The sequence below is a fragment of the Canis lupus genome, chromosome 10 (genome assembly GCF_011100685.1).
Source record: "Canis lupus familiaris isolate Mischka breed German Shepherd chromosome 10, alternate assembly UU_Cfam_GSD_1.0, whole genome shotgun sequence".
In the NCBI taxonomy this organism is placed as follows: Eukaryota; Metazoa; Chordata; class Mammalia; order Carnivora; family Canidae; genus Canis; species Canis lupus.
In genome coordinates, this window is record NC_049231.1 from 24217965 (window position 1) to 24240815 (window position 22851).

The 22851-nt window shown below is 47.6% G+C and overlaps 1 protein-coding gene across 10 annotated transcripts; it reads right to left on the bottom strand.

Moving 5' to 3' along the window:
• Window positions 1-14: 14 nt before the first annotated feature.
• On the bottom strand, window positions 15-22646 carry LOC111097639. Of its 10 annotated transcripts, none has more exons than XM_038550355.1 (10): window positions 22286-22643; window positions 8006-8148; window positions 6997-7035; window positions 6289-6332; window positions 5567-5643; window positions 1425-1490; window positions 1251-1289; window positions 856-1011; window positions 500-542; window positions 51-207 (listed from the first exon to the last, which is right to left on the bottom strand). In XM_038550355.1, the coding sequence occupies exons 3-10, from the start codon at window positions 7026-7028 to the stop codon at window positions 86-88; spliced, it is 579 nt and encodes a 192-aa protein (XP_038406283.1). In that variant the 5' UTR covers window positions 7029-7035; window positions 8006-8148; window positions 22286-22643; the 3' UTR covers window positions 51-85. The 10 variants fall into 10 exon arrangements, with proteins under 10 accessions (XP_038406289.1, XP_038406283.1, XP_038406284.1 ...); XM_038550356.1 differs by lacking the exon at window positions 22286-22643 and adding an exon at window positions 7852-7893 and having other exon boundaries at window positions 8006-8223; XM_038550357.1 differs by lacking the exon at window positions 22286-22643 and adding an exon at window positions 7852-7917 and having other exon boundaries at window positions 8006-8223.
• Between the last annotated feature and the right edge of the window lie 205 nt (window positions 22647-22851).

A 22851-nucleotide genomic window follows, 5' to 3' on the forward strand; every position in this document is an offset into this window, starting at 1 on the left:
GCCTCACTGGGTTTCGATGAAGCCCCGGAAAGGAAGTAGCAGGGCCTGCAGAAGCAGCAAGTCTGTGCATTTATTGGGTGCTTGGTCATTCGTGGTTCTGAGTCTTCGGGATGTCAGGGGCTGGGAACCAGTCCAACCAGAGCTTCCTCAGGAGCTGGGGGACCCAGCCCCCAGGCCTTCCCTCCTTACTCTCCATCTCAGAGGCCTCTACGAGCACAAACAGGCATGCCCTATGGGTCCCCTGCTGGGGAGGGACCTTTCCCCAGGGCCAGGGCTCCCTCTGATGCTGTTCCTCCAGCCCAAGGGGGGAGGCCTCAAGTTCCTGCCAACCAGGAAGATATTCAGGGGGGATGGGCATCTGGCGGCCGGGCTTCCTCCGCCCCACCCCAGGGCCAGGGGCCTGAGAGGAGCCGGTGTCTGTGCTGTTGCTATGTCCCCAGGTTAGGGAGGGAGGTGGGCCTGCTGCACTGCTGCAGGGCTGTGGGGCCGGCGGTCTTACCAGAGGCGTATACTGCAATCTCCTTGCGGACCTGGGTGTTTTCCTGGGAAGAAAGACGGGGCACAGTGGTGGGAGAAGATAGGCCCCATGTTACACAGACAGGGAAACTGAGGCCTCGCTTCACAGGAAGTCGGGGGAGGCAGGGTTCAGACCCACTCTTGGCTCACACCATGGCTGCTGCCTCTGGGCTCTGTAGGGCCCCTTGCCCCACTGGGATGGCAGTTTGGCCCAGGGGTCTTGGGTGCCCCATCCCCCCAGCTCTGCCCTCCTTCCCATGACCTCCATCCTGCAGTGCTCCTGGGCTTCTCAGTAGGACGGTGCCGGGAACATTCCAGCTGGCCCACCCGCCTCCTTACCTCCCAGCCTGGGACCCCTGCCACCTCTTCCTCCTCAGCCACCTCCTTCCCAGCGGGCCCAGGGCCGGCTGCTTCCCCCTCACGCTGAGACAAGATGTCAGTCTCCCCCTCAGGGGCAGCACCATTCAGTCCTCCCTTCGCCTTGGGGGGCACAGCCTGCAAGGGGGGTCAGGAGGGCGGGATATGGGCAGAAGGGCCCTCCCCCTCCTGCCTTGTTCTCTGGCCTGCGGTGTGTAGTTGTGTCTTCCCAAGGGAGTCCTTCCCTTCTCAGCAGGTTGCCAGTTTCCTGGGGGGCCCTGCCACCAGCCCTGGGACGCCCCCGCCACGAGCTGGGGTGTCTCCACATCTCATGGAGCCCTGACAAGGGAGCCTCGGCCGGGGCAAGCCTCACTCACCTCAGAGACTGGCTTCTTCCTGCTCTTGACTCTGCGTCTCTGCAGAAGCAAACAGGAGAGTGATTCACAGCTGTGAGCAGCTGGGGGTCCTTCCCTGCTGCACCTTCTCTCTGTATCCACCCAGGGTGCCCAGGCCTACACCTCACATCCAGGGGGCCCCCAGCCCTTACCCACCTGAGTGGTCACGGGATAGCACTTATCCATCGGCCCCCACACCGGCCTCAAGGACTCCCCTACGAGCTGCATGACGAGGAGAGAAAGGACGGAGGGAAGGCTGAGGTGACCTCTCAGGGTCACCTCAGCTACACACTAATCCACAGTCAGTGCCTACATACACAGACACCTAAAAATTACCAGTAGTTTGAAGAAAAAAAAAGTTAAAGTAAACAATAACTGATGTCTTTAGAAAGTTAAAACTTAGCATTCATGAAACAAGAATAGACTCTAAAACAGAGATGTTCAGGGAGCCTGGGTGACTCAGTGGGTTAAACATCTGCCTTTGGCTCAGATCATGATCCCAGGGTCCTGGGATCGAGTCCCAGGTCAGGCTCTCTGTTCAGCGGGGAGCCTGCTTCTCTCTCTCCCTCTGCCTGCTGATCCCCCTGCTTGTGTTCTGTGAAAAATAAATAAATAGAATCATAAATAAATAAATAACAGAAATGTTTAAAAAGCCTCCAGTTCTTAAAAACAAAAATATGATAGAATACTGGGAGGGAAAAATCCAATAAAAATGTAGAAGGTAAAGTCGAAAAAAAAATTTTCCCGAGAAAGAACAGAGAAGAGATCAGGAGCTCCCACTGCGAACTCCTAGAGCTTTCTGAGAGGAAACAGAGACAGCAGATTGAAGTGGCAGGGAGAGATACCAGATAAATATGTCCCTTTTTTATCAAGACCATTTCCCAAAGATGAGGGATGTGAGTTTCCAGAAGAGAAGGAATCACCAAGTGTCCAGGACAATGGATGAGGGAGATCTACCCCGGGTTTTGTCATCAATACATTTCAGAACCCTCAGGACAAGGAACCCAAAAACTTCTAAAATACAAAGAAAAAAAGCCTGTTTTAGGAATTCAACTTTCATCAGACTTCTTTTTGAAAGTCTTTGAAGCCAGAAGACAAGGAAGTTGGATCCTCAAACTCTATGAGAAAAAATATTTCTAGCCTAGAATTCTATACCTACCCAAACTCGTAGTCGCATATGAATTAAGACCATGGCAGACATGTAATATCTGAAGACTACCCCTCAGGAAGCAGAGGTTCCCCTGGCGGTTGCATTCCATCAAAATAAAGGAGTGACAGGGGCTCCCCAGATTGCCGAGAAAGGGAGGTCCCAGGGCAGCTGGGCATCCTGTCCCTATGGGAACAGTGGGAGGGCTGCCCCGTGAGATACGCTCTGTGAAAACCATCATTCCATTAAACACCTAATTTGTGTAAATCTACTGCAAGGGGATTGATATTTTTGGCAGAGCGCCTGGGTATATTAATTGTACGTAGAGAGGAAGCGAACAGAAAAAAGAGGCAAAAACAAAATGACACGCCAAGAAGAGTAACCACGGTACGTGACTCAGCGTGGAATACTATTCTCAGTTTAAAAATGTCAGCCCTAAATGAAGATTTATAGTGGGTTTTAAAAAAAGATTTTATGGGGGATCCCTGGGTGGCTCAGTGGTTTAGCGCCTGCCTTCGGCCCAGGGCATGATTCTGGAGACCTGGGATCGAGTCCTGCGTCGGGCTCCCTGCATGGGGCCTGCTTCTCTCTCTGCCTGTGTCTCTGCCTCTTGCTCTCTCTGTGTCTCTCATGAATAAATAAAATCTTAAATAAAAAAAAAAAGATTTTATGTATTTATTTGAGAGAGAGAGAGAGAGAGAGAGTAAGCACGAGAGCCCAAGCAGGAGAAGGGGCAGAGGGAGAAGCAGGATCCCCCCCCCCACCACCAAGCAAGGAGGCCAATTGCAGGGGCCCAACTCCAGGACCTCAGGATCAAAACCTGAGCCAAAGGCAGAAGCTTAACCAACTGTGCCACTTAGGTGCCCCTATAGTGGTTTTGTTTTGTTTTTTAAGATTTTATTTATTTATTTTAGAGAGAGAAAAAAAAACATGAACGGGGGAGGGGGGACAGAGAAGCAGAGTCCCTGCTCCCCAATGTGGGGCTCGATCCCAAGACCCCCGAGATCATGACCGGAGCTGAAATCAGAAGTCAGACACTTAACCAACTGAGCCCCCCAGGCGCCCCTACAGTGACTTTATTTGTAATTGTCCCAAACTGGAAACACCCAAATGTCTCCTAGGCGCTGAGCAGACAACCTGCAGTCCTTCCCATGGAGGACACCCGTTCAGCAACGAGGAGAAACAAGGTGCTGCGCTTGCACCCAGAGACGTCTCAGGTGCACCAAGCTCAGTGAGGGACCAGACTACACGCAGGGTGCCCCCACTTACAGGACAATCTTGCAAAGCAAAACTATAGGAATGGAAAACTGTCAGCTGGACGCGGGGGAGGGGAAGGCCAACTGCACAAGAGTCCAGAGGAATTTTTTGAAGGGACGGCGGAACTGCTCTGTTTCTTAATTGTGGTGGTGGTTACCCCACTGTCCAAAAAGAGCCCTCGGCCACGGAAGCACAGGGGAGCTGAAAACCCGAAATGATATAAAGATCAGCAGAACCGAGGAAGGCAAACCATGGAAGACTCTCTAACTCTGGGAAACAAAGGGTTGTGGGAGGGGAGGCGGGTGAGGAGATGGGGTAACTGGGTGACAGGCAGTAAGGAGGACACTTTATGAGATGAGCACGGGGTGTTGTACTATAGAGGTTGGCAAACTGAATTTAAATAAAAAATTTTAAAAATCAGCAGAACGCCAACCATGTTATTTAAAAGATTTTAACAATTGAAAATGTCATTACTCAGATTTAAAATGTCACAATCTGGGCAGCCTGGGTGGCTCAGTGGTTTAGCGCCGCCTTCAGCCTAGGGCGTGATCCTAGAGACCCAGGATCAAGTCCCACGTCGGGCTCCCTGCATGGAGCCTGCTTCTCCCTCTGCCTGTGTCTCTGCCTCTCTCTCTCTCTCTCTGTGTGTGTCTCTCATGAATAAATAAATAAAATCATTAAAGAAAATAAGTAATAAAATGTCACAATCCCAAAACAGGGCTGTAACTACCCTGGAAGGCTGGAGGGAGGTGGACGTGTGTGTTGGAGGGGCAGCGAATGTACAGTTGTCCCAGGAGCTAAATCCTCACCGGCTAATGTCTAAATCTGAGAAATGAAGACAAAGCAGGATAAGCTTGCTAATTAGAAACATGGAAAAATGAAAGGCTCCAGCTGGGAAGGTCGGAGGCTGAGAGGATTCCAACCCTGGGGAAAGCGCCGGTGGGCGGGCTGGGGCAAAGGCAGCCAGTTTTTGGTTCGAGGTCTTAAAACTTTAAAGCACCAGATGACGTCGGAGCATAGCTTTGATGACAATAAAACTTTTTTAAATGGAAATTTGACTAGTAACTTTAAACAACAAAAAGAAAGGAAGCAGAGTTGTACTCTGTGGTCTCCATCCAAGGCACCTATGGGCCTTCCTCGGGGCTCCCAGCCTCTGGAAGGTCAGCCAGGAGGTGTCATGCATCTACTCCGTGTTTCTGGGCCACAGACGACCTGTCTCTATGGGAGTCCCCTGTTCCCCGGGGCATTGTGCAGAGAGCAGGAGGCCTCCGGGGATCAGGAATGTGGTCCTCTCCTGTCACCCTGGCAGCCTGGATCCAGGCACTGTGTCCCTGGGGGCTGTTTCCCATCTACATGAGATGCGAGCTGCAGGGCTGCTGTGAGGCTGGCGGGACCTAACAGGTGGACAGCATGTGTTTCGGCATGTGGCCCTAGGTGGGTGTCCCGCACCCATCTGTGTTCTTCTGACCGGGGCTGGGAGCAGGGGCTTCTGCCCTAGGTCCTTGGATCTGGGCCATGGAGGACAGTATGTGACCCCAGGCAGGCTCACCACGTCGTCCATATGAGAGCGCTGAACCACATTCCAGAGCTACTCACATCAATGAGGGATCATCTGTTTCTTTTGGTTTGTGGACGCCACTGCCACAGAGCCCCAGGATGACTACACAGCCAGCCTGTGAGGGATGGAGCCTCTGTTTGGACACCTTACCAGAAAACCAGTGAGTTTCTGCAGAGCCCTCACATTTCCCCCTCCCTTTCTCTCTCTCTCTCTCTCTCTCTCTCTCTCACACACACACACACACACACACACACACACAGTTAACAACCAAGGAGCGTGACCTCTACTCAGGCTACAGTGAGGCTACCCCGGCCTCTAGGCCTCCTCAGTGCCTACCTGGGAAGGTTCCCCAGCAATCTCGTGGTCAGGGGCTGGCTTCCCCACAGACCCCTGAAAATAGTAGTATACCACTCCTGCAATGAGTGAAGAAAGACTAATTAAAACATTTAAGAGTGATACCATTACTCTAAAATGTCAGTATTTATTTACAATATACCAGAAATTGTATCCCTTTAAACTAAACTTGGGGGGATCCCTGGGTGGCGCAGCGGTTTGGCGCCTGCCTTTGGCCCAGGGCGCGATCCTGGAGACCCGGGATCGAATCCCACGTCGGGCTCCCAGTGCATGGAGCCTGCTTCTCCCTCTGCCTGTGTCTCTGCCTCTCTCTCTCTCTCTCTGTGTGACTATCATAAATAAATAAAAATTAAAAAAAATAAAATAAAATAAACTTGGAATGAAAGAAGCTGGGTGTTAATGTGTATGAGGGAAGTTGGATTTTTTCCACAGGTGTGCAGGCAAACATTGAAGACCACTGCTATTGGACGTGAGGTTGTGTGGGTTTCGGTTCATGGGTTTCCAGGGGGGAAGGGGGATTTCAGAATCAAACATGGGTTCAAATCTGTTTCACTGCCAAGGTACCAAGGGAAGAAAGAGACAGGGGGCAGCCTTGACTCTGAGCAGCACGGCCAGGCCCTGGGAGCCCCAGTAAGCAGCCAGAGAGTGGGGCGGCCCTGAGGCCAGAACCAGCGGGCCGCCCCTACATTCCCCAGCGCCCTTACCTGTAAGAATGAAGACGTGTACTACGTACAGGGGCTTGTAGAGCCTGGAAGGAAAGTGGAGTTGAGGGTAGAGCTTGGGTGCCCCGTGCCCTCACTAGTGAGTGGGGACCACCTTCCCTCCCGCTCCAAACCCCAGGACTAGCTCCACCAGGGGGATCCGACACTGTGGGTGCACAAATCTGTTAACTGGATCAGGGCTCGGCAGGCCCTGTGCCTCCGCCTCCACTGACAGCCAGACTCAGAGCCTGAACACACTCCTCCTCTTCTTCTGCTCTTGTCTCCCTGGCCCCACCTTGCCTTCCCAGCCAGAAAGCAAGCACCCGGCCCAGGCTGGGCAGTCAGCGTTGGACCAGCTCTTCTCCCGGAGTCTTCCAAGAGCCCTACTCTGGGACTGACAGATCCCAAAATCCAGATCAGAAATTGTATCCCCAGGACTCGTCCACCTCTTCTGGGACGCCTCCCCCTTGGCACAAGCAGAGCATCTTGAACTGTCGGACAGTGGCTCCCAGGGTGCGTGCACACACAGGCGCACACACAGAGGCAGGGCCCACCAGCCAGGACCAGGCCTTCTGCCCCAACCCTGAGTCACAGAGAAACTGGAACAGTCAAGGAAAGGGGAACAGAGAACTCTATTTTCCTTTCCTTTTAGACCTAAGTGGGCGTCCCCTTTCCTGGTCACTCAAGGCACTGGGCCCACCTGAACTTTACCTCTCTCTCTGGCAGCCCAGTCCAAACACCATTTTCACTCTGCGAAGAAAAGATGGTCAACCATCAGTGCATCAGCAGGCCTGAGATCCCGTGTTCCTTTACCTGGTGGGGTACGGGCCATGTGATGGGCCAAGTGATGGGCCACCCTCTTCCCCTGGGGGATGGCCCGCTGGTCACAGCCAGGGCCAAACTCAGGACGGAATGGGCTAGCTTGGAAAATGCTCAGGAATTTCTCCCAAGACCTCAGAGTCCCAAACAAAAGCTGGTTTCAATGCCCTCAGAGCTGGAAAGGCAGTTCTCAGAGAATCAGGATGGGAAAAGGGGTCTGGGATAGGATTCAGGTGTCACTCGACTGAGCATTTGGTATAAAATGACCCCAGATGTTCGTGGCTAGTTATTTCAGAAACACTGTGCAACAGAAAATATTTGAGAGTATTGGTAGTTTTTAATCATTATCATTTACTCTTACAATTTAGGGAGTCCTAAGGGAAATGTGTGGCCTCCTCAAAAGACCCTCTCTGTCTGAAGTCCCACCTGCAGTGTGGAACTCCTTATGAGTGAAGCTCACAGTAAAGTCAAGGTCTCAGATGTGATTGGGACCCGATGCCGCCTTGTGAGTCTCTGTGCCCCAAGGGAGGGCCCTCATCTCTCCAGGGCCAAGTTCAGAATCTCCCTTCAGCTTTCCACCCTCTCCTCCCCCTGTCCCACCCTCAGCAGAGAATACAGGCACCCCCAGATGGGACTCCCTCGACTCCCTGCCGCCAAACCCACCCATCCTCTGCTTCTCCCAGGCCCTTTCATCCCTGTTCAGCGAGGTGGCTGCCCTCCGTTCCCTGGGCCATTAGTCATTTCTACCTTGGTGTGAGCAAAGTTATCCAGCTTTTTCCGAGAGGCAGTCTGGAGGAGGAAAGTAAACAGATCCTGAGGGAGAGAGGAAGAGAGGGAAAAGGGGATGCCAGGTAGGAAAGATGGGGAAAGGGAAGCTAAGAGTTGTAAAGCCAATTTTCACCTGCTCAGGTGCTCTACTGAGGGCAGCCTTTGAGCCCACTTGCTGCCAATCTTGGTGATTTCAGCGACTTGCAGAGCACCCTCTGATCATATCAGCGTCCAGGCAGTGTCCTGCTCACCTCTCTTCAAGCTCTAGGGCCGAGCCTGAGGAAGGCACGGGAGCCCAGCTAAGTCTGGGAGGCCAACACCACAGCCCCTCCCTTTTGTAAGGAGAGAGGTGTCTGTGTGTGACATCATGTCTTAGGGGGCTTTATGACAGGACAGCCTCTCCAACCGTGGCCAGAGCAGTTTGTCAAGTGCCACAGAGTGGCCTAGATCCCACCAGTCTGAGGCAGCACCTTTGTGGCTGTCTCTCTAGTTCCATTCAATGTCAACAATGCTGCCCAAGCACTTGTGGTGTGTCAAGTTACGTGCAAAGTCCTATAGGGATGCAAAGACATAAAGGTGTGTGAGACTCAGTCTGGTCACATAGCACAAGGATATTTTCTGAATCAAAAATAAGAACCTGTGGAAGGAGCCTCGGTGTCCATAAAAAGATGAATGGATAAAGAAGATGTGGTTTATGTATACAATGGAATATTCCTCAGCCATTAGAAACGACAAATACCCACCATTTGCTTCAACGTGGATGGAACTGGAGGGTGTTATGCTGAGTGAAGTAAGTCAATCGGAGAAAGACAAACAGTGTATGTTCTCATTCATTTGGGGAATATAAATAATAGTGAAAGGGAATATAAGGGAAGGGAGAAGAAATGTGTGGGAAATAGCAGAAAGGGAGACAGAACATAAAGACTCCTAACTCTGGGAAATGAACTAGGGGTGGTGGAAGGGGAGGAGGGTGGGGGATGGGGGTGAATGGGTGACGGGCACTGAGGGGGACACTTGACGGGATGAGCACTGGGTGTTGTTCTGCATGTTGGTAAATTGAACACCAATAAAAAATTAATTTATTAAAAAAAAATAAGAACCTGGCCTATTTCTTTTTTTTTTTTAAAGATTTCATTTATTTATTTATTCATGATAATCACAGAGAGAGAGAGTGAGAGAGAGAGAGGCAGCGACACAGGCAGAGGGAGAAGCAGGCTCCATGCAGGGAGCCCGATGTGGGATTCGATCCCGGGTCTCCAGGATTGTGCCCTGGGCCAAAGGCAGGCGCCAAACCACTGCACCACCCAGGGATCCCGTGACCTAACTATTTCTGAGTGTCATCCATCCATTGAACCAGTGTCTGCTGAGCTTCCATTTGGGGTCAGGAAAAATGCTATGGGGAGAGAAAGACAAACAGGATATAGAGTCTGCCTTTAAGAGGCGTGAAGACATCAAATAGACATTGCCAGATTCAAGACAATAGACTTTACTGTCCTCAAATTACTCTGCATGTAACTAAAGAATAATTACAAAACTATGGGGGCACCTGGGTGGCTCAGTTGGTTAGGTGTCTGCCCTCGGCTCAGTTTATGATCCCAGGGTCTTGAGATCAAGCCCCGTGTGGGGCTCCACACGCAGCACAGAGTATGCTCAAAATACTCTCTCCCTCTCCCTCCTCCTCTGCCCCAGCTTGCACATGTCCTCTTTCTCTCTCAATTTTTTTTAAAGTAAAAAAAAAAAAAATTACAGAAATATAGATGTTTAAAACTGAGGAGTGCTTAGTTTCATATATACAATAAATATTTACCAAGACATATCATATTCTCAATCATAAACCAAGCCTCAATAAATTTAAAAGCTTAAAGTCATTTCTGGGGGACACCTGGCTGGCTCAGTCAGTAGAGCATTCAACTCTAGAGCTCAGGGTTGTGAGTCTGAGCCTCACGGTGGGTGTAGAGACTACTTAAAAAAAAATCATTTCAAGTATGTTCTCTGACCACAATGGAATTAAATTAGAAATCAGTAACAGGGATCCCTGGGGGGCGCAGCGGTTTGGCGCCTGCCTTTGGCCCAGGGCGGGATCCTGGAGACCCGGGATCTAATCCCACGTCGGGCTCCCGGTGCACGGAGCCTGCTTCTCCCTCTGCCTATGTCTCTGCCTCTCTCTCTCTCTCTCTCTCTCTCTGTGTGTGTGACTATCATAAATAAATAAAAATTTTAAAAAAATAAAAAATAAATAAAAACATACACCTGCTGTGTTACCTACCATTCCACTCTAGGTATTTACCCAAGAAAGAAGATGTAATCCATACAATGACACATGCACAAATATTTGCAACAAGTTATTTGTAATAGCCCCAAAATGGAAACAACCCAAATATCCATGAACAGGTGAATAAATAAACACGTTATCCATATAATGGGATATATTCAGCAATAAAAGGAATGGACTACTGATTGCCATAACAATAAGGATGAATCTCAAAATAGTTTTGCTAAGTGAAAGACAAAAGAGAAGGATATATACTGTAGGATTACATTTTTTTGTAGGATTACATTTATGTAAAATTTTACAAGATACAAATACGTTTTCATGGAGGTACAAAGAGGGAGAGATGGGATGGAGGGATTACAGAAGCACACAAGAAAGCTTTTAAGGGTGACAGATATGGGCAGCCCAGGTGGCTCAGTGGTTTAGCGCCGTCTTCAGCCCAGGGCTGGATCTTGGAGACCTAGGATCAAGTCCCATGTTGGGCTCCCTGCATGGAGCCTGCTTCTCCCTCTGCCTGTGTCTCTGCCTCTCTCTCTCCCTCTCTGTATGTCTGTCATGAATAAATAAATAAAATCTTTATTTAAGATGCCCAATAAATAAAATCTTAAAAAAAATAATAAGGGTGACAGATATGCTCATTTTCCTAATTGTGATGATGGTTCACAAGTATATATTAATGTATCAAATACCAATATCAACAGTTTGTCATATGCCAATTATATATCAACAAAGTTGGGGTTTTTTAAATTATTTTTTTTAAGATTTTATTTATTTATTCATGAGAGACACAGAGAGAGAGGCAGAGACGCAAGCAGAGGGAAAAGCAGGCTCCACATAGTGAGCCCGATGTGGGACTCGATCCAGTATCCCAGAATCAGGCCCAGGATCCACCCAGGCGTCCTAACAAAGCTGGTTTAAAAAGAGTAAAGTTTAAAAATAAATAAATAAATAAAGTTAGGGGCTCCTGGGTGGCTCAGTTGGTTAAGCATCTGCCTTTGGCTCAGGTCATGATCCCAGGATCCTGGGATCAAGCCCCAAGTTGGACTCCCTGCTCGGTGGGGAGCCTGCTTCTCCCTCTGCCTCTCCTCTGCTGCCCCTACCCCTGCTCATGCTCTCTCGCTCTCTCTCAAATAAATAAAATAAACTATTTTTTAAAAAAGAGTAAAGTTGGGCAGCCCCAGTGGCGCAGCAGTTTAGCACCGCCTGCAGCCCAGGGCGTGATCCTGGGGACCCGAATGGAGTCCCACATCAGGCTCCCTGCCTGGAGCCTGCTTCTCCCTCTGCCTGTGTCTCTGCCTCTCTCTCTCTCTCTCCCTGTCTCTCGTGAATAAATAAATAAAATCTTAAAAAATAATAACAAAAATAAAAATAAATAAAAAAGAGTAAAGTTATATGAACTGTTCTATTGTTTCTTCCTCCAGACTTAAACATTGTAAACATTCTTTAAACCTTTAAACAGGTACTCACAGGGATGCCTGGGTGGCTCAGTGGTTTAGCGCTGCCTTCAGCCCAGGGTCTGTTCCTGGAGACCCAGGATCGAGTCCCACGTCGGGCTCCCTGCATGGAGCCTGCTTCTCCCTCTGCCTGTGTCTCTGCCTCTCTCTCTGTGTCTCTCATGAATAAATAAATACATCTTTAAAAAAAAAAAAAAAAGAACTCACCTCAACTCCTAACAGAACAAACATGGATATTTCTTTGTAAGGATAAGAAACAGAAAAAAAGTCCTATGAAAAGAAATGGTAGTCCAAAAGGAGGAATTCAGGGACACCTTGGTGGCTCAGTGGTTGAGCGTCTATCTTTGGCTTGGAGCATGATGCCAGGGGTCGGGGATCAGGTCCCACATCGGGCTCCCTCTGAGGAGTCTGCTTCTCTGTCTGTCTAAGTCTCTGCCTCTTTCTGTGTCTCTCATGAATGAATAAATAAAATCTTTTTTTTTTTAAAAAAAGGAGGAATTCAGCACTATGATAAGAGCAATCCACAGTCTCCTATGCAATTTGTTACCCCCCAAACAGAAGAAAGGTAGAAATGCCCGATTTTGTATTCTCAACAATATTCAAGAAGATATTGTATCTATGAAACTGGGGCAGGCAGTAATACAAAATTTATCCTGATCTAGGCCAACAGTTAAATTTTATTTTTTAAGTAATTTCCACACCCAACATAAGGCTTGAACTCATGAACGTGAGATCAAGAGTTGCATGCTCCACCAACTTAGCCAGCCAGGTGCCCTAAATTTTAAAATGAAATGGAAACTGTGATACTATTTAAAAATGACTGGGGGATCCCTGGGTGGCGCAGCGGTTTGGCGCCTGCCTTTGGCCCGGGGAGTGATCCTGGAGTCCCGGGATTGATTCCCACGTCGGGCTCCCTGCATGGAGCCTGCTTCTCCCTCTGCCTGTGTCTCTGCCTCTCTCTCTGTATCTCATGAATAAATAAATAAAATTAAAAAATAAATAAATAAAAATGATTGGACACTATTAAAAAAAAGTGAATAAGTGCATTAAAAGACCAAGAAATTCTCCCAGTAGACAGAAGCAAAAGATAAGGAATAGAAACGTTGAGAGATGTGGAGGACAAACCTAGAAGACTAAACAGTCATCAAATAAGAATATCAAGAAGAAGAGAGTTGAGGGAGAAGCCACAAGATACAAATGTTCCTCAAAGTAAAGGAAGCCTTGACTCTTAATCACATGCTCTTAGATTAACTTAATGAGGCAAAAGTCACACTAAGTATACATACTCTGATAAGATTTTTGAATTTTCAGAATAAAGGAAACATTAAGGGGGCACCTGGCTGGCTCAGTCAGTGGAGCTAAACAGGGATGACCTCAGGGCTGTGAGCTAGAGCCCCATGTTGGGTGTAGAGATTACTTAAAAAATAAAATCTTTAAAAAAGAGGAAAGAAAGAAAATAAAACATTAAAGCGGGGCAAGGGGAAGGGGACAGATTACCTAAAAAGAATAAAGAAGCAGAATGGTATCAGAATTGCCATATGCAATACTGTTAGTGGAGTCATGTTTTACAGAGTTTTGAGGGAAAATGATTGTGACTCAAGAATTCTATGCTGAACCTAGTCAGCTTTCAGTGTCAGGACAATAGGAAAGTTCTCAGTGGTCACTGGGCCCAGACATCAGACTGCCACCTGTGTATACTGCCCCTCCCTCCTACCTCATACCACGGAGGTAAAAGAAAGTAGAGCTGAAAATAAATCCATAATAGTGCTGGAAAACAAAACTTGGTGTCCTGTTAAACCAGAAGCTACAAGGAATCCCTCAAAAATGGAAGGCAGACAGAATGAGGTTGGCAGAGAAAATCAAAGCACAAAATATAGGCAGAGAGCGTCATCCTGAAAGGTGGACAGTCTCCAGGGGTGGGGGTGGGGGCCTCCGACTGTTCATCAGAGTGATAGATCTGGGGAGCAGGACAGACCCTATCAGGATAACTGGTTGGGGGACTCATGTGAAGTAAAAAGGTGACGGACTTCCTCTCTCCCCACCTGTGACAAGCAGACAAAAATAGAGGCATCAGCCACCAGATGAGAGCAATAAATTTGAGAATTCTTGGCCAGAGAAGTGCTGGATGGCTGGTAACTAATACTCAGCAGGATTGGGGAGCCCCAGTGCCCTAAAGTCTAACCACAAGTACACCCTTACTAGCAGTGTGTTTTTATGACCCTACATAGTCGATTAGCACTCCACGATAAATAAAACCATTCAAAAAGACTCTATCAAAGTATTTTTAAAAAGAATATGTTTGCAACCTTGGAAGAGAAGAGATCTTCTTACAAAGAAGACACAGGGACATTTGGGTGGCTCAGTTGGTTCAGGATCCAATTCTTGTTTTCAGTTCAGGTCACAATCTCAGGATTGTGGGATTGAGTCCTGCATCAGGCTCTGAGCTCAGTATGAGTCTGCTTGAGATTCTCTCTCTCCCTCTCCATCTGCCCCTCCTTCCTTATGCACGTGCACTCTCTCTCAAATACATAAGTAAAATCTTAAAAAAAAAAAAACAAAAACGAAACTAACTAAGACATGGGACACCTGCATGGCTCAGTGGTTGAGCATCTTGCCTTCGGCTCAGGTCATGATCCCAGGGTCCTGGGATCAAGTCCCATGCCAGGCTCCCCACGGGGAGCTGAGCTGGCACCTCCCTCTGCCTGTGTCTCTGCCTCTCTCTCTGTGTCTCTCAGGAAGAAATCCATTTTTAAAAATCTTTTTAAATAGGGATCCCTGGGTGGCGCAGCGGTTTGGCGCCTGCCTTTGGCCCAGGGCGCGATCCTGGAGACCCGGGATCGAATCCCACATCGGGCTCCCGGTGCATGGAGCCTGCTTCTCCCTCTGCCTGTGTCTCTGCGCCTCTCTCTCTCTCTGTGACTATCATAAATAAATAAAAAAAAATCTTTTTAAATAAAGAAATTTAAAAAACTAAGACACAAAATACTTATACTACATAAATATTTAAACTTCTATATGACAAAGCCATCAACAAAGTTGAAAACAAACAAGAAATGAGGTATTTGTGGGGTGCCTGGGTGGTTCAGTTGGTTAAGCAGCTGCCTTCGGCTCAGGTCATGATTCTGGAGTCCTGGAATTGAGCTCTGCATCGGGCTCCCTTCTCAGCGGGGAGTCTGCTTCTCCCTCTGCTTGTGCTCTCTCCCTCTCTCTCTCAAATAAATAAATAAAATATAAAAAAAAGAAATGGGGTATTTGCAGCATATATGGCAAAGATTAATACAGAGATGACAAAAAGACATTCCTGCAAATCAATAGGACAATGAAATACAAAAATGGGCAAAAAATATGAAGAAATAAAAGTGGCCACATGAAAAGAAGCTCAATTTCATTAGTAATCATGAAAATTAAAAAAAAAAAGAAGAAGAGCTATTATTTTCTTCCCTCAAGTTGGCAAAACATAATATTAAATGTTGAAGTGGGTGCAAGGAACCAGTACTTTCAATCACTGAGGAGAGGGCAATTTGGCAATATCTATTTAAAGTGCATGTACCTTTTGCCTCAGCAATTCTACCACTCGTTATCTGTTCCAGAGAAATACCCACTCAGGTAGGCTTCAAAATGAGGCATGAATGAGGATGTCCCTTGTTTTTAATAGCACAGAGATGGAAACCACCTAGATCTATGAATAGGGCAACAGCTGAAAAATGAAATACGATATATCCACATTACAGATTCTTTCCAGAACTAAAATGAATCAGATCTAGATAAACTGAGAGAATGATCTTGGAGGCACTTAGTGACAAAAGATCCAGATTCCAGGAGTCTGTGCAGTGCCAAGGCTTATGAGGGCAAGGACTATGTCTCCATCTTTTCTGTGTCCTCTGTATGTGGCTCAATGGCTGGTAGAGAACAGCACTCAGGAAATGTCTGGGAAATGCACGCCGTGGTCGCAGAGTGGGGAAGTGGCAGGGCCTGAGATCCAGACTCCTGTCCACTACTCTCTGCTTCTGAGGACTGTGATTTAGGTCCGGGCTTTGTAAAATCTCCCTCTCTAGGCAGCAACCTGAAGTGATAGGGTTATTTTCAGAGCCAGCTTCATAGGCATGTAACATATGTGGTCACATGGGGTCCTGCACTCAGATGCACCACCCTTTCCTACTGAATGTTGTCAGAGGAGACCTAGCAAAGAGTCAGGACTTTCACCTTTGACCACAGGTAAAAAAGAAACCTCCCTCCCGTGGGGAGGAGCAGTAATGAGGCACTCCTACCCTTACCAACCAGAGACATATAAGGGGAAAATCTGTAGGGAGCCCCAGAACTCCCAGTCCTGCTAATTACTATGAGGACACCCCTGCCTTAGTGTCAACTGGGGCCGCGGGGGGGGGGACCTGGACTTCTTCCCCCACTTGTAGTAACAAGGGAGCTCCTGCATTTCCCCTGCTGGAGTGATGTTAAAGGAAGCTACCATTTAAAAAAAATTTTAAATAAAACTTACGATCTCATGACATAATACCCAAAGTGTCCAGGTTTCAATAAAAAATCACGCATCATACCAAAAACAAGGAACAGCTTAAACTGGACAACACAACAACAACAATCACCAGATGCCAATGGCAAGAGGACAAAGGCAGAATTCTCTGCAAAGATTTTATTTTTTTAAACAATTTTATTTATTTATTTATTCATTCATTCATTCATTCATTCATTCATGAGACACACAGAGAGAGGCAGAGACACAGGCAGAGGGAGAAGCAGGCTCCCAGTGGGGAGCCCGATGCGGGACTCGATCCCAGGACCCCAGGATCCTGAGCAGATGCTCAACCACTGAGCAACCCAGGTGCCCCTCTCTGAAAAGATTTTAAAGCAGCTATCATAAACATGTTTCTTTTTTTAAAAATAAATTTATTTTTTTATTGGTGTTCAATTTGCCAACATATATATAGAATAAACACCCGGTGCTCATCCCATCAAGTGCCCACCTCAGCATAAACATGTTTCAACAAGCATTTATGAACATGCCTGAAACAAAATTTATTTTTTTAAATTTTTATTTATTTATGATAGTCACAGAGAGAGAGAGAGAGAGAGAGGCAGAGACACAGGCAGAGGGAGAAGCAGGGTCCATGCACCGGGAGCCTGACGCGGGACTCGATCCCAGGTCTTCAGGATCACACCCTGGGCCAAAGGCAGGTGCCAAACTGCTGCGCCACCCAGGGATCCCTGAAACAAAATTTAAAAATAGAGTCTCAGCAAAGAAACCTTAGATTAAAGGAAGAACCAATAGAAATTTTAGAACAAAAACTGAAATTAAAAGCTAGTGAATGAGTTCAAAAGCAGAAAGGAGAGGGCAGGAAAGAAGCAGTGAACTGGAAAGTAGAACAACTGAAACTGTCCAATCTGAACCAGAAAAACAGACTGAGTTAAAAATGAGCAGAGCATCAGGGACTTGTGGGACTATTTAAAAAGATCAAGCATCATGTTATGAGAATCTCAGGAGAGGAGAAGAGAGGGCAGGACGGAACAAATACTCAAAGAAAACTTTCCAAATTTGGTAGAAGGCATAAAAATGACAGATTCAAGAAGCCGAGTGAATTCCAAACAAGATAAATCCAAGAAATATCCTAGTCAAACTAATGGAAAATAAGTAAAGGAGAAGTTGTGAGAGCAGCCAGAGAAAAACAACACCTTACCTATATGGAAATGTCAACTCCAATGATAGCTGATTTCTCATCAGAGGCTATAGAGGCCAGAAGGATGTGACACAACATTTTCAAGTGTTGAAATGTCAACCCAGAATCCCATAATCAATGAAAACATCCTTCAAGGATGCTGGGAGAAATCAGGAAATTCACAAATACAGGACAACTAAGGCAATTTGTCACCAACTGACATGCTCAACTGCCTATTTTTTTTTCAGATTTATTTATTTATTTGAGATTCAGGGTGTGGGGAGGCAGAGAAAGAGAGAGTTGAGAGAGAGAGAGAGAGAATCCTCAAGCAAACTCCCCACTGAGCATGGAGCTGGATATAGGGCTCCATCCCAGGACCCTGAGACCAAGACCTGAGCCCAAACCAAAAGTCAGCTGCTCAGTCCACTGAGCCACTCAGGCACCCCTCAACTGACTTCTTTCTGATAAAGCTGCAAAAGCAATTAAGTGGAGGAAAACTGGCTTTTCAACAAATGGTTCTGGGGTAATTGGACATTCACGAGCAGAAAACAACAACAGCAGCAAAAAAGGGGAAAAAAGAAAACCTCAAAACCTTAACTTAAATCTAACACCTTATATAGGGGATCCCTGGGTGGCTCAGCGGTTTAGCGCCTGCCTTTGGCCCAGGGCGCGATCCTGGAGTCCCGGGATGGAGTGCCATGTCGGGGTCCCGGCATGGAGCCTGCTTCTCCCTCCTCCTGTGTCTCTGCCTCTCTCTCTCTCTCTCTCTCTCCCTCTCTCTCTCTCTCTCTCTCATAAATAAATAAATAAATAAATAAATAAATAAATCTAAAAAAAAAAGAAATAACACCTTATATAAAAGTTAATTCAAAGTGCACCATGAACTTAAGTGTAAAACATAAAGCTTTTAGGAAAAAAAATCATAGAAAATCTTCCGAACCTAGGGCTTGACAAAGGATTCTTTGATTTGGCAACAAAAGCACAATCCATAAAAGGAAAAGTTGATAAATTGGCTTTCATCAAAATTAAACACTTTTGCTCTGTGAAAGACCCTGTTGAAAAGACGAAAAGACAAGCTAAAGAGTGGGAGGAAGTATTTGCAAACCACATATCTGACAAAGGACTAGTATCTAGAATATATAAAGAACTCTTAAAATTCAACAAGTACACAAACAATTTAATTTGAAAATGGACAAAAGACATTTCAATAGAGGGAACAGGAAATTAGCATTTAAAAATATGTTCAGGGATCCCTGGGTGGCGCAGCGGTTTAGCGCCTGCCTTTGGCCCAGGGCGCGATCCTGGAGACCCGGGATCGAATCCCACGTCGGGCTCCCGGTGCATGGAGCCTGCTTCTCCCTCTGCCTGTGTCTCAGCCTCTCTCTCTCTCTCTGTGACTATCATAAATAAATAAAAATTAAAAAAAAATATGTTCAGCGGGGCACCTGGGTGGCTCAGTCAGTGAAGCATTTACCTTTGGCTCAGGTCATGATCCCAGAGTCCTGGGATCAGTCCCACATCAGGCTCCCTGCTCAGTGGGGTGTGTGCTTCTCCCTCTACCCCTTCCCAGTGCTCATGCGTGCTCGCTCTCTCTCACTCTCAAATAAATAAAACCTTTAAAAAAATAAATAAAAAGATGTTCAACGTCACTACCCATAAGAAAAATGCGAATTAAAACAACAATGATGGGGATCCCTGGGTGGCTCAGCAGTTTCGCGCCTGCCTTTGGCCCAGGGCGGATCCTGGAGTCCCGGGATCGAGTCCCGCATCAGACTCCTGGCATGGAGCCTGCTTCTCCCTCTGCCTGTGTCTCTGCCTCTCTCTCTCTCTATGTCTATCATAAATAAATAAATAAATAAAAATAAATAAATAAATAAATAAATAAATAAATAAATAAAACAATGAGGTGTCCCTACACATCTATCAGAATGGCTAAGATACAAAAGTTGTTGCACCAATGCAGAACAGGATATGGAGACCTGGACCACTTACACACTGCTAATGGGAATGTGAAATGGTTTAGTCACTCTGGAAAATAATTTTGTAGTTTCTTTTTTTTTTTTTAATTTTATTTATTTATGATAGTCACATAGAGAGAGAGAGAGAGAGGCAGAGACACAGGCAGAGGGAGAAGCAGGCTCCATGCACCAGGAGCCCAACGTGGGATTCGATCCCGGGTCTCCAGGATCGCGCCCTGGGCCAAAGGCAGGCGCCAAACCGCTGCGCCACCCAGGGATCCCTATTTTGTAGTTTCTTAAAACAACTAAATATGCAGCAAACATATGGCCCAGCCTATCCAAAAGGTCATATACTGTATAATTCCACTGCAAAACATTCTCAAAATGACCAAAATGGAGGCCCTTTATCAGGAACTAAGAAGGGGGTTGGGGGAGGGAAACATGAGGGATCCTTGTAATGGGAACAGTCTTTTTTTTTTTTTTTTAAGATTTTGTTTATTTATTTGAGAAAGAGAGAGAGATAGCAAGAGAAATCACAAGCAGGGAGGAGAGGGAGAAACAGGCTCCCCACTGAGCAGGGAGCCCAATGCTGGGCTTGATCCCCAGACCCTGGGATCGTGACCTGAGCCAAAGGCACATGCTTAACTAACTGAGCCACCCTGGTGCCCCTTAATGGGAATGTTTTGCATCTTGACTACATTAATATCAATATCCTGGTTGTTATATTGTTCTATCCTTTTACAATATGCTACCATCAAGAGAAACTGAGTACAAGGCACACCTGAACTTTCTATAGTATTTCTTATACATATGAACCCACAATTAACTTAAAAGTTTTTTTTAGGGACACCTGAGTGGCTCAGCGGTTGAGCGTCTGCCTTCAGCTCAGGTCGGGATCCTGGGGTCCTGGGATCCAGTCCTGCACGGGGTTCCCACAGGGAGCCTGTTTCTCCTTCTGCCTGTGTCTCTGTCTCTCTGTGTGTCTCTCATGAATAAATAATTTTTTTTTTAATTTAAGAAACTGTCAGACTGACTACTAAAGTGGCTGATTCAGCATTCTCACCAGCAATGAGAGTTCTTTCTGCTCCACATCCTCCCTGCCACTGGGAGCCTTTACTTTTTTTTTTTTAAGTAGGCTCCACACCCACATGGGACTTGAACCCTGAGATCAAGAGTCAGAATCTCTATTGACCGAGGCAGCCAAAAACCTTGCTCATTTTAATTTTTTTGAAAGATTTTATTTATTTGAGAGAGAGAGATCACAAGCATTGGGGAGGGGTAGAGGGAGAAGCAGATTCCCTGCTGAGCCAGGAGCTTGACTTGGTACTAGATCCCAGGACCGTGGAATCATGACCTGAGCCCAAGGTATTTGCTTAAGGGACTGAGGCACTCCTTTGCTTGTTTTTAAATAGGGCTGTTTGTCTTCTTATTATTGAGTTGTAGAGTCTTCTATATATTCTAGATACAAGTACTTTATGGAATATATGATTTGCAAATATGTTCTCCCAGTTTGTGGGTTGTTTTAGTAGCCATTTTCTTTTTCAGTGAAAAGAAATATATTTTTAAAGATTTTATTTATGTATTTATTTGAGAGAGATAGAGCATAAGTGGGGTGAAAGGCAGAGGAAGAAGCAGACTTCCTGCTGAGCAGGGAGCCTGATGCGAGGCTCCATCCCAGGACCCTGACCTGAAGACAGATGCTCAACCAACTGAGCCACTCAGGTGCCCAGAAAAGGAATCTTAAGCTCTAAATTCATGATAGTGGCTACTCCTGGAGGAGACAGGAGCATGGATGGGGTTAGAATTAGACAGGTAGGTATTTTGTTTTTTTAAACAGTTCATTTATTCATGAGAGACACACAGAGAGACAGACAGACAGAGACACAGGCAGAGGGAGAAGCAGGCTCCATGCAGGGAGCCTGACATGGGACTCCATGGGTCTCCAGGATCACACCCTGGGCTGACAGCCGCGTTAAACCACTGAGCCACCTGGGGATCCCCGGCAGGTAAGTATTTTGAGGTAGGTGCTGTGAGAGAGAGAACACGGACTCTGGGGCCAGCTACCTGGGTCTCAAACCAACCGCGTCAAGTAACTTCATCTGGGTCTTAGTTTTCTCATCTGTAAAGTGGGTCTAACAGGACTTATCCCACAGGTGTGTTGTGCTGCATGAAAATGTGAGTGTGCCTGGAGAACTTAGACCAGTGGCTGTGGAGAAGAACACAGTAATGCTTATGTAAACCTTAACTCTATCACCACTTCTTAAGGTCGTGGTTTCAAAGTTTCATGATCTTATTATCATGCTTTATTTATTTATTTATTTATTTATTTATTTTTAGATTTTATTTATTTATTCATGAGAGACAGAGAGAGAGAGAGGCAGAGAGAGAAGCAGGCTCCATGCAGGGAGCCCGACGCGGGACTCGATCCGAGACCTCCAGGATCAGGCCCTGGGCCGAAGGCGGCGCCCAGCCGCTGAGCCACCTGGGCTCATGCTCTAAACTTGTATGTGGTGCATGCCTCTTTTTAAAGCATAACTCACTTAAACGCACAGAAACATTTTAAAAGGTAATACAGAGACAGATCGGTATGTATGTATGTATGTATGTATGTATGTATGTATGTATGTATGTATTTCCCTTTAAAACGGGGAAGCCTTGGAGAGACGCAGGCCATGCCCCGCGCTGGCTCGGACTCGCACCGCAGCTCGCTCCCGAGCGGCCCGCCAGGTCTCTGGGGCGGCGGGGGGCGCGCGTAAGGGGCTGCGCGGGGCACGTGACCTAGACCCTGCCCCCCCCCCCCCCCCCCCCCCCCCCCCCCCCCCCCCCCCGCTCCCTGGGCTAACGGAACCTCCCGACCCAGCTGTTCTCTCTCCCTTCGCACGCCCGGGGCGGGGCACCCGGAGGGTCAGAGGCAACCTCCGTAGAAAAGTGCCAGCGGGGTCCCCGGGGTGGTCGATGCCAAGGCTCCTTCCACCTCCCATCTCTGGGCTGCTTTTCACAGAGATGCACAGTTCAGGATGAAAACGTTCTTGTCTAAGACGGGGCTGATGATAGACCTACCTTCCCGGGATGCGGAGAAGCGCCAAGAAGCCGACGGCCAGGAAAGCGCTCTGGCGGCCGCACAGCGCTTCCCAAGAGTTGGTTTAACGGGGGAGAAAAGATGACGGGCACTGAGGGGGGCACTTGACGGGACGAGCACTGGGTGATAGGCTATATGTTGGCAAATTGAACTCCAATAAAAAAAAATTAAAAAGATAAAGAGGAAAGAAAATGTTGCTGCGGAAAAACCGCACAGGGGCCAGGCCAGCACCACGGAAGCCCAGGCGCCATGAAGGGCTCCCGCGGCCCCCGCCGGGGAAGCCGGCCCGCGAAGCTCCGCGAGGCCCACGCACCCACGGGCGCAGCCGAGGGAGCGCGGCGGGCAGGTGGCGGCGGGACGCTGGGGGACGCGGGGCGGCTGCTCCGCGGCCAGTCTGGCGCTCGAGCGGCCCCTGGCGGCGCGGTTAGGCCAAGGTTAGGCCCGCCTACGGCTGAGCCGGGGGGTTTCTGCTCTTGGGCATGCGCAGCCCCCAGCGGCCGTCCCACCCAGAGAGGGAGGCCTCACAGCCAATCAGAGGGCCTCGCCA

Excerpts from the sequence above, each read along its gene's own strand:
- LOC111097639 (XM_038550359.1), bottom strand. The coding sequence starts at position 7,028 with ATGGTGTTTGGACTGGGCTGCCAGAGAGAGAG. Across the intron at positions 1,290-1,424 it reads GCTATCCCGTGACCACTCAG|AGACGCAGAGTCAAGAGCAG; the intron begins GTGGGTAAGGGC and ends TTGCTTCTGCAG. Across the intron at positions 1,012-1,250 it reads GGAAGAAGCCAGTCTCTGAG|GCTGTGCCCCCCAAGGCGAA; the intron begins GTGAGTGAGGCT and ends CCCCCCTTGCAG.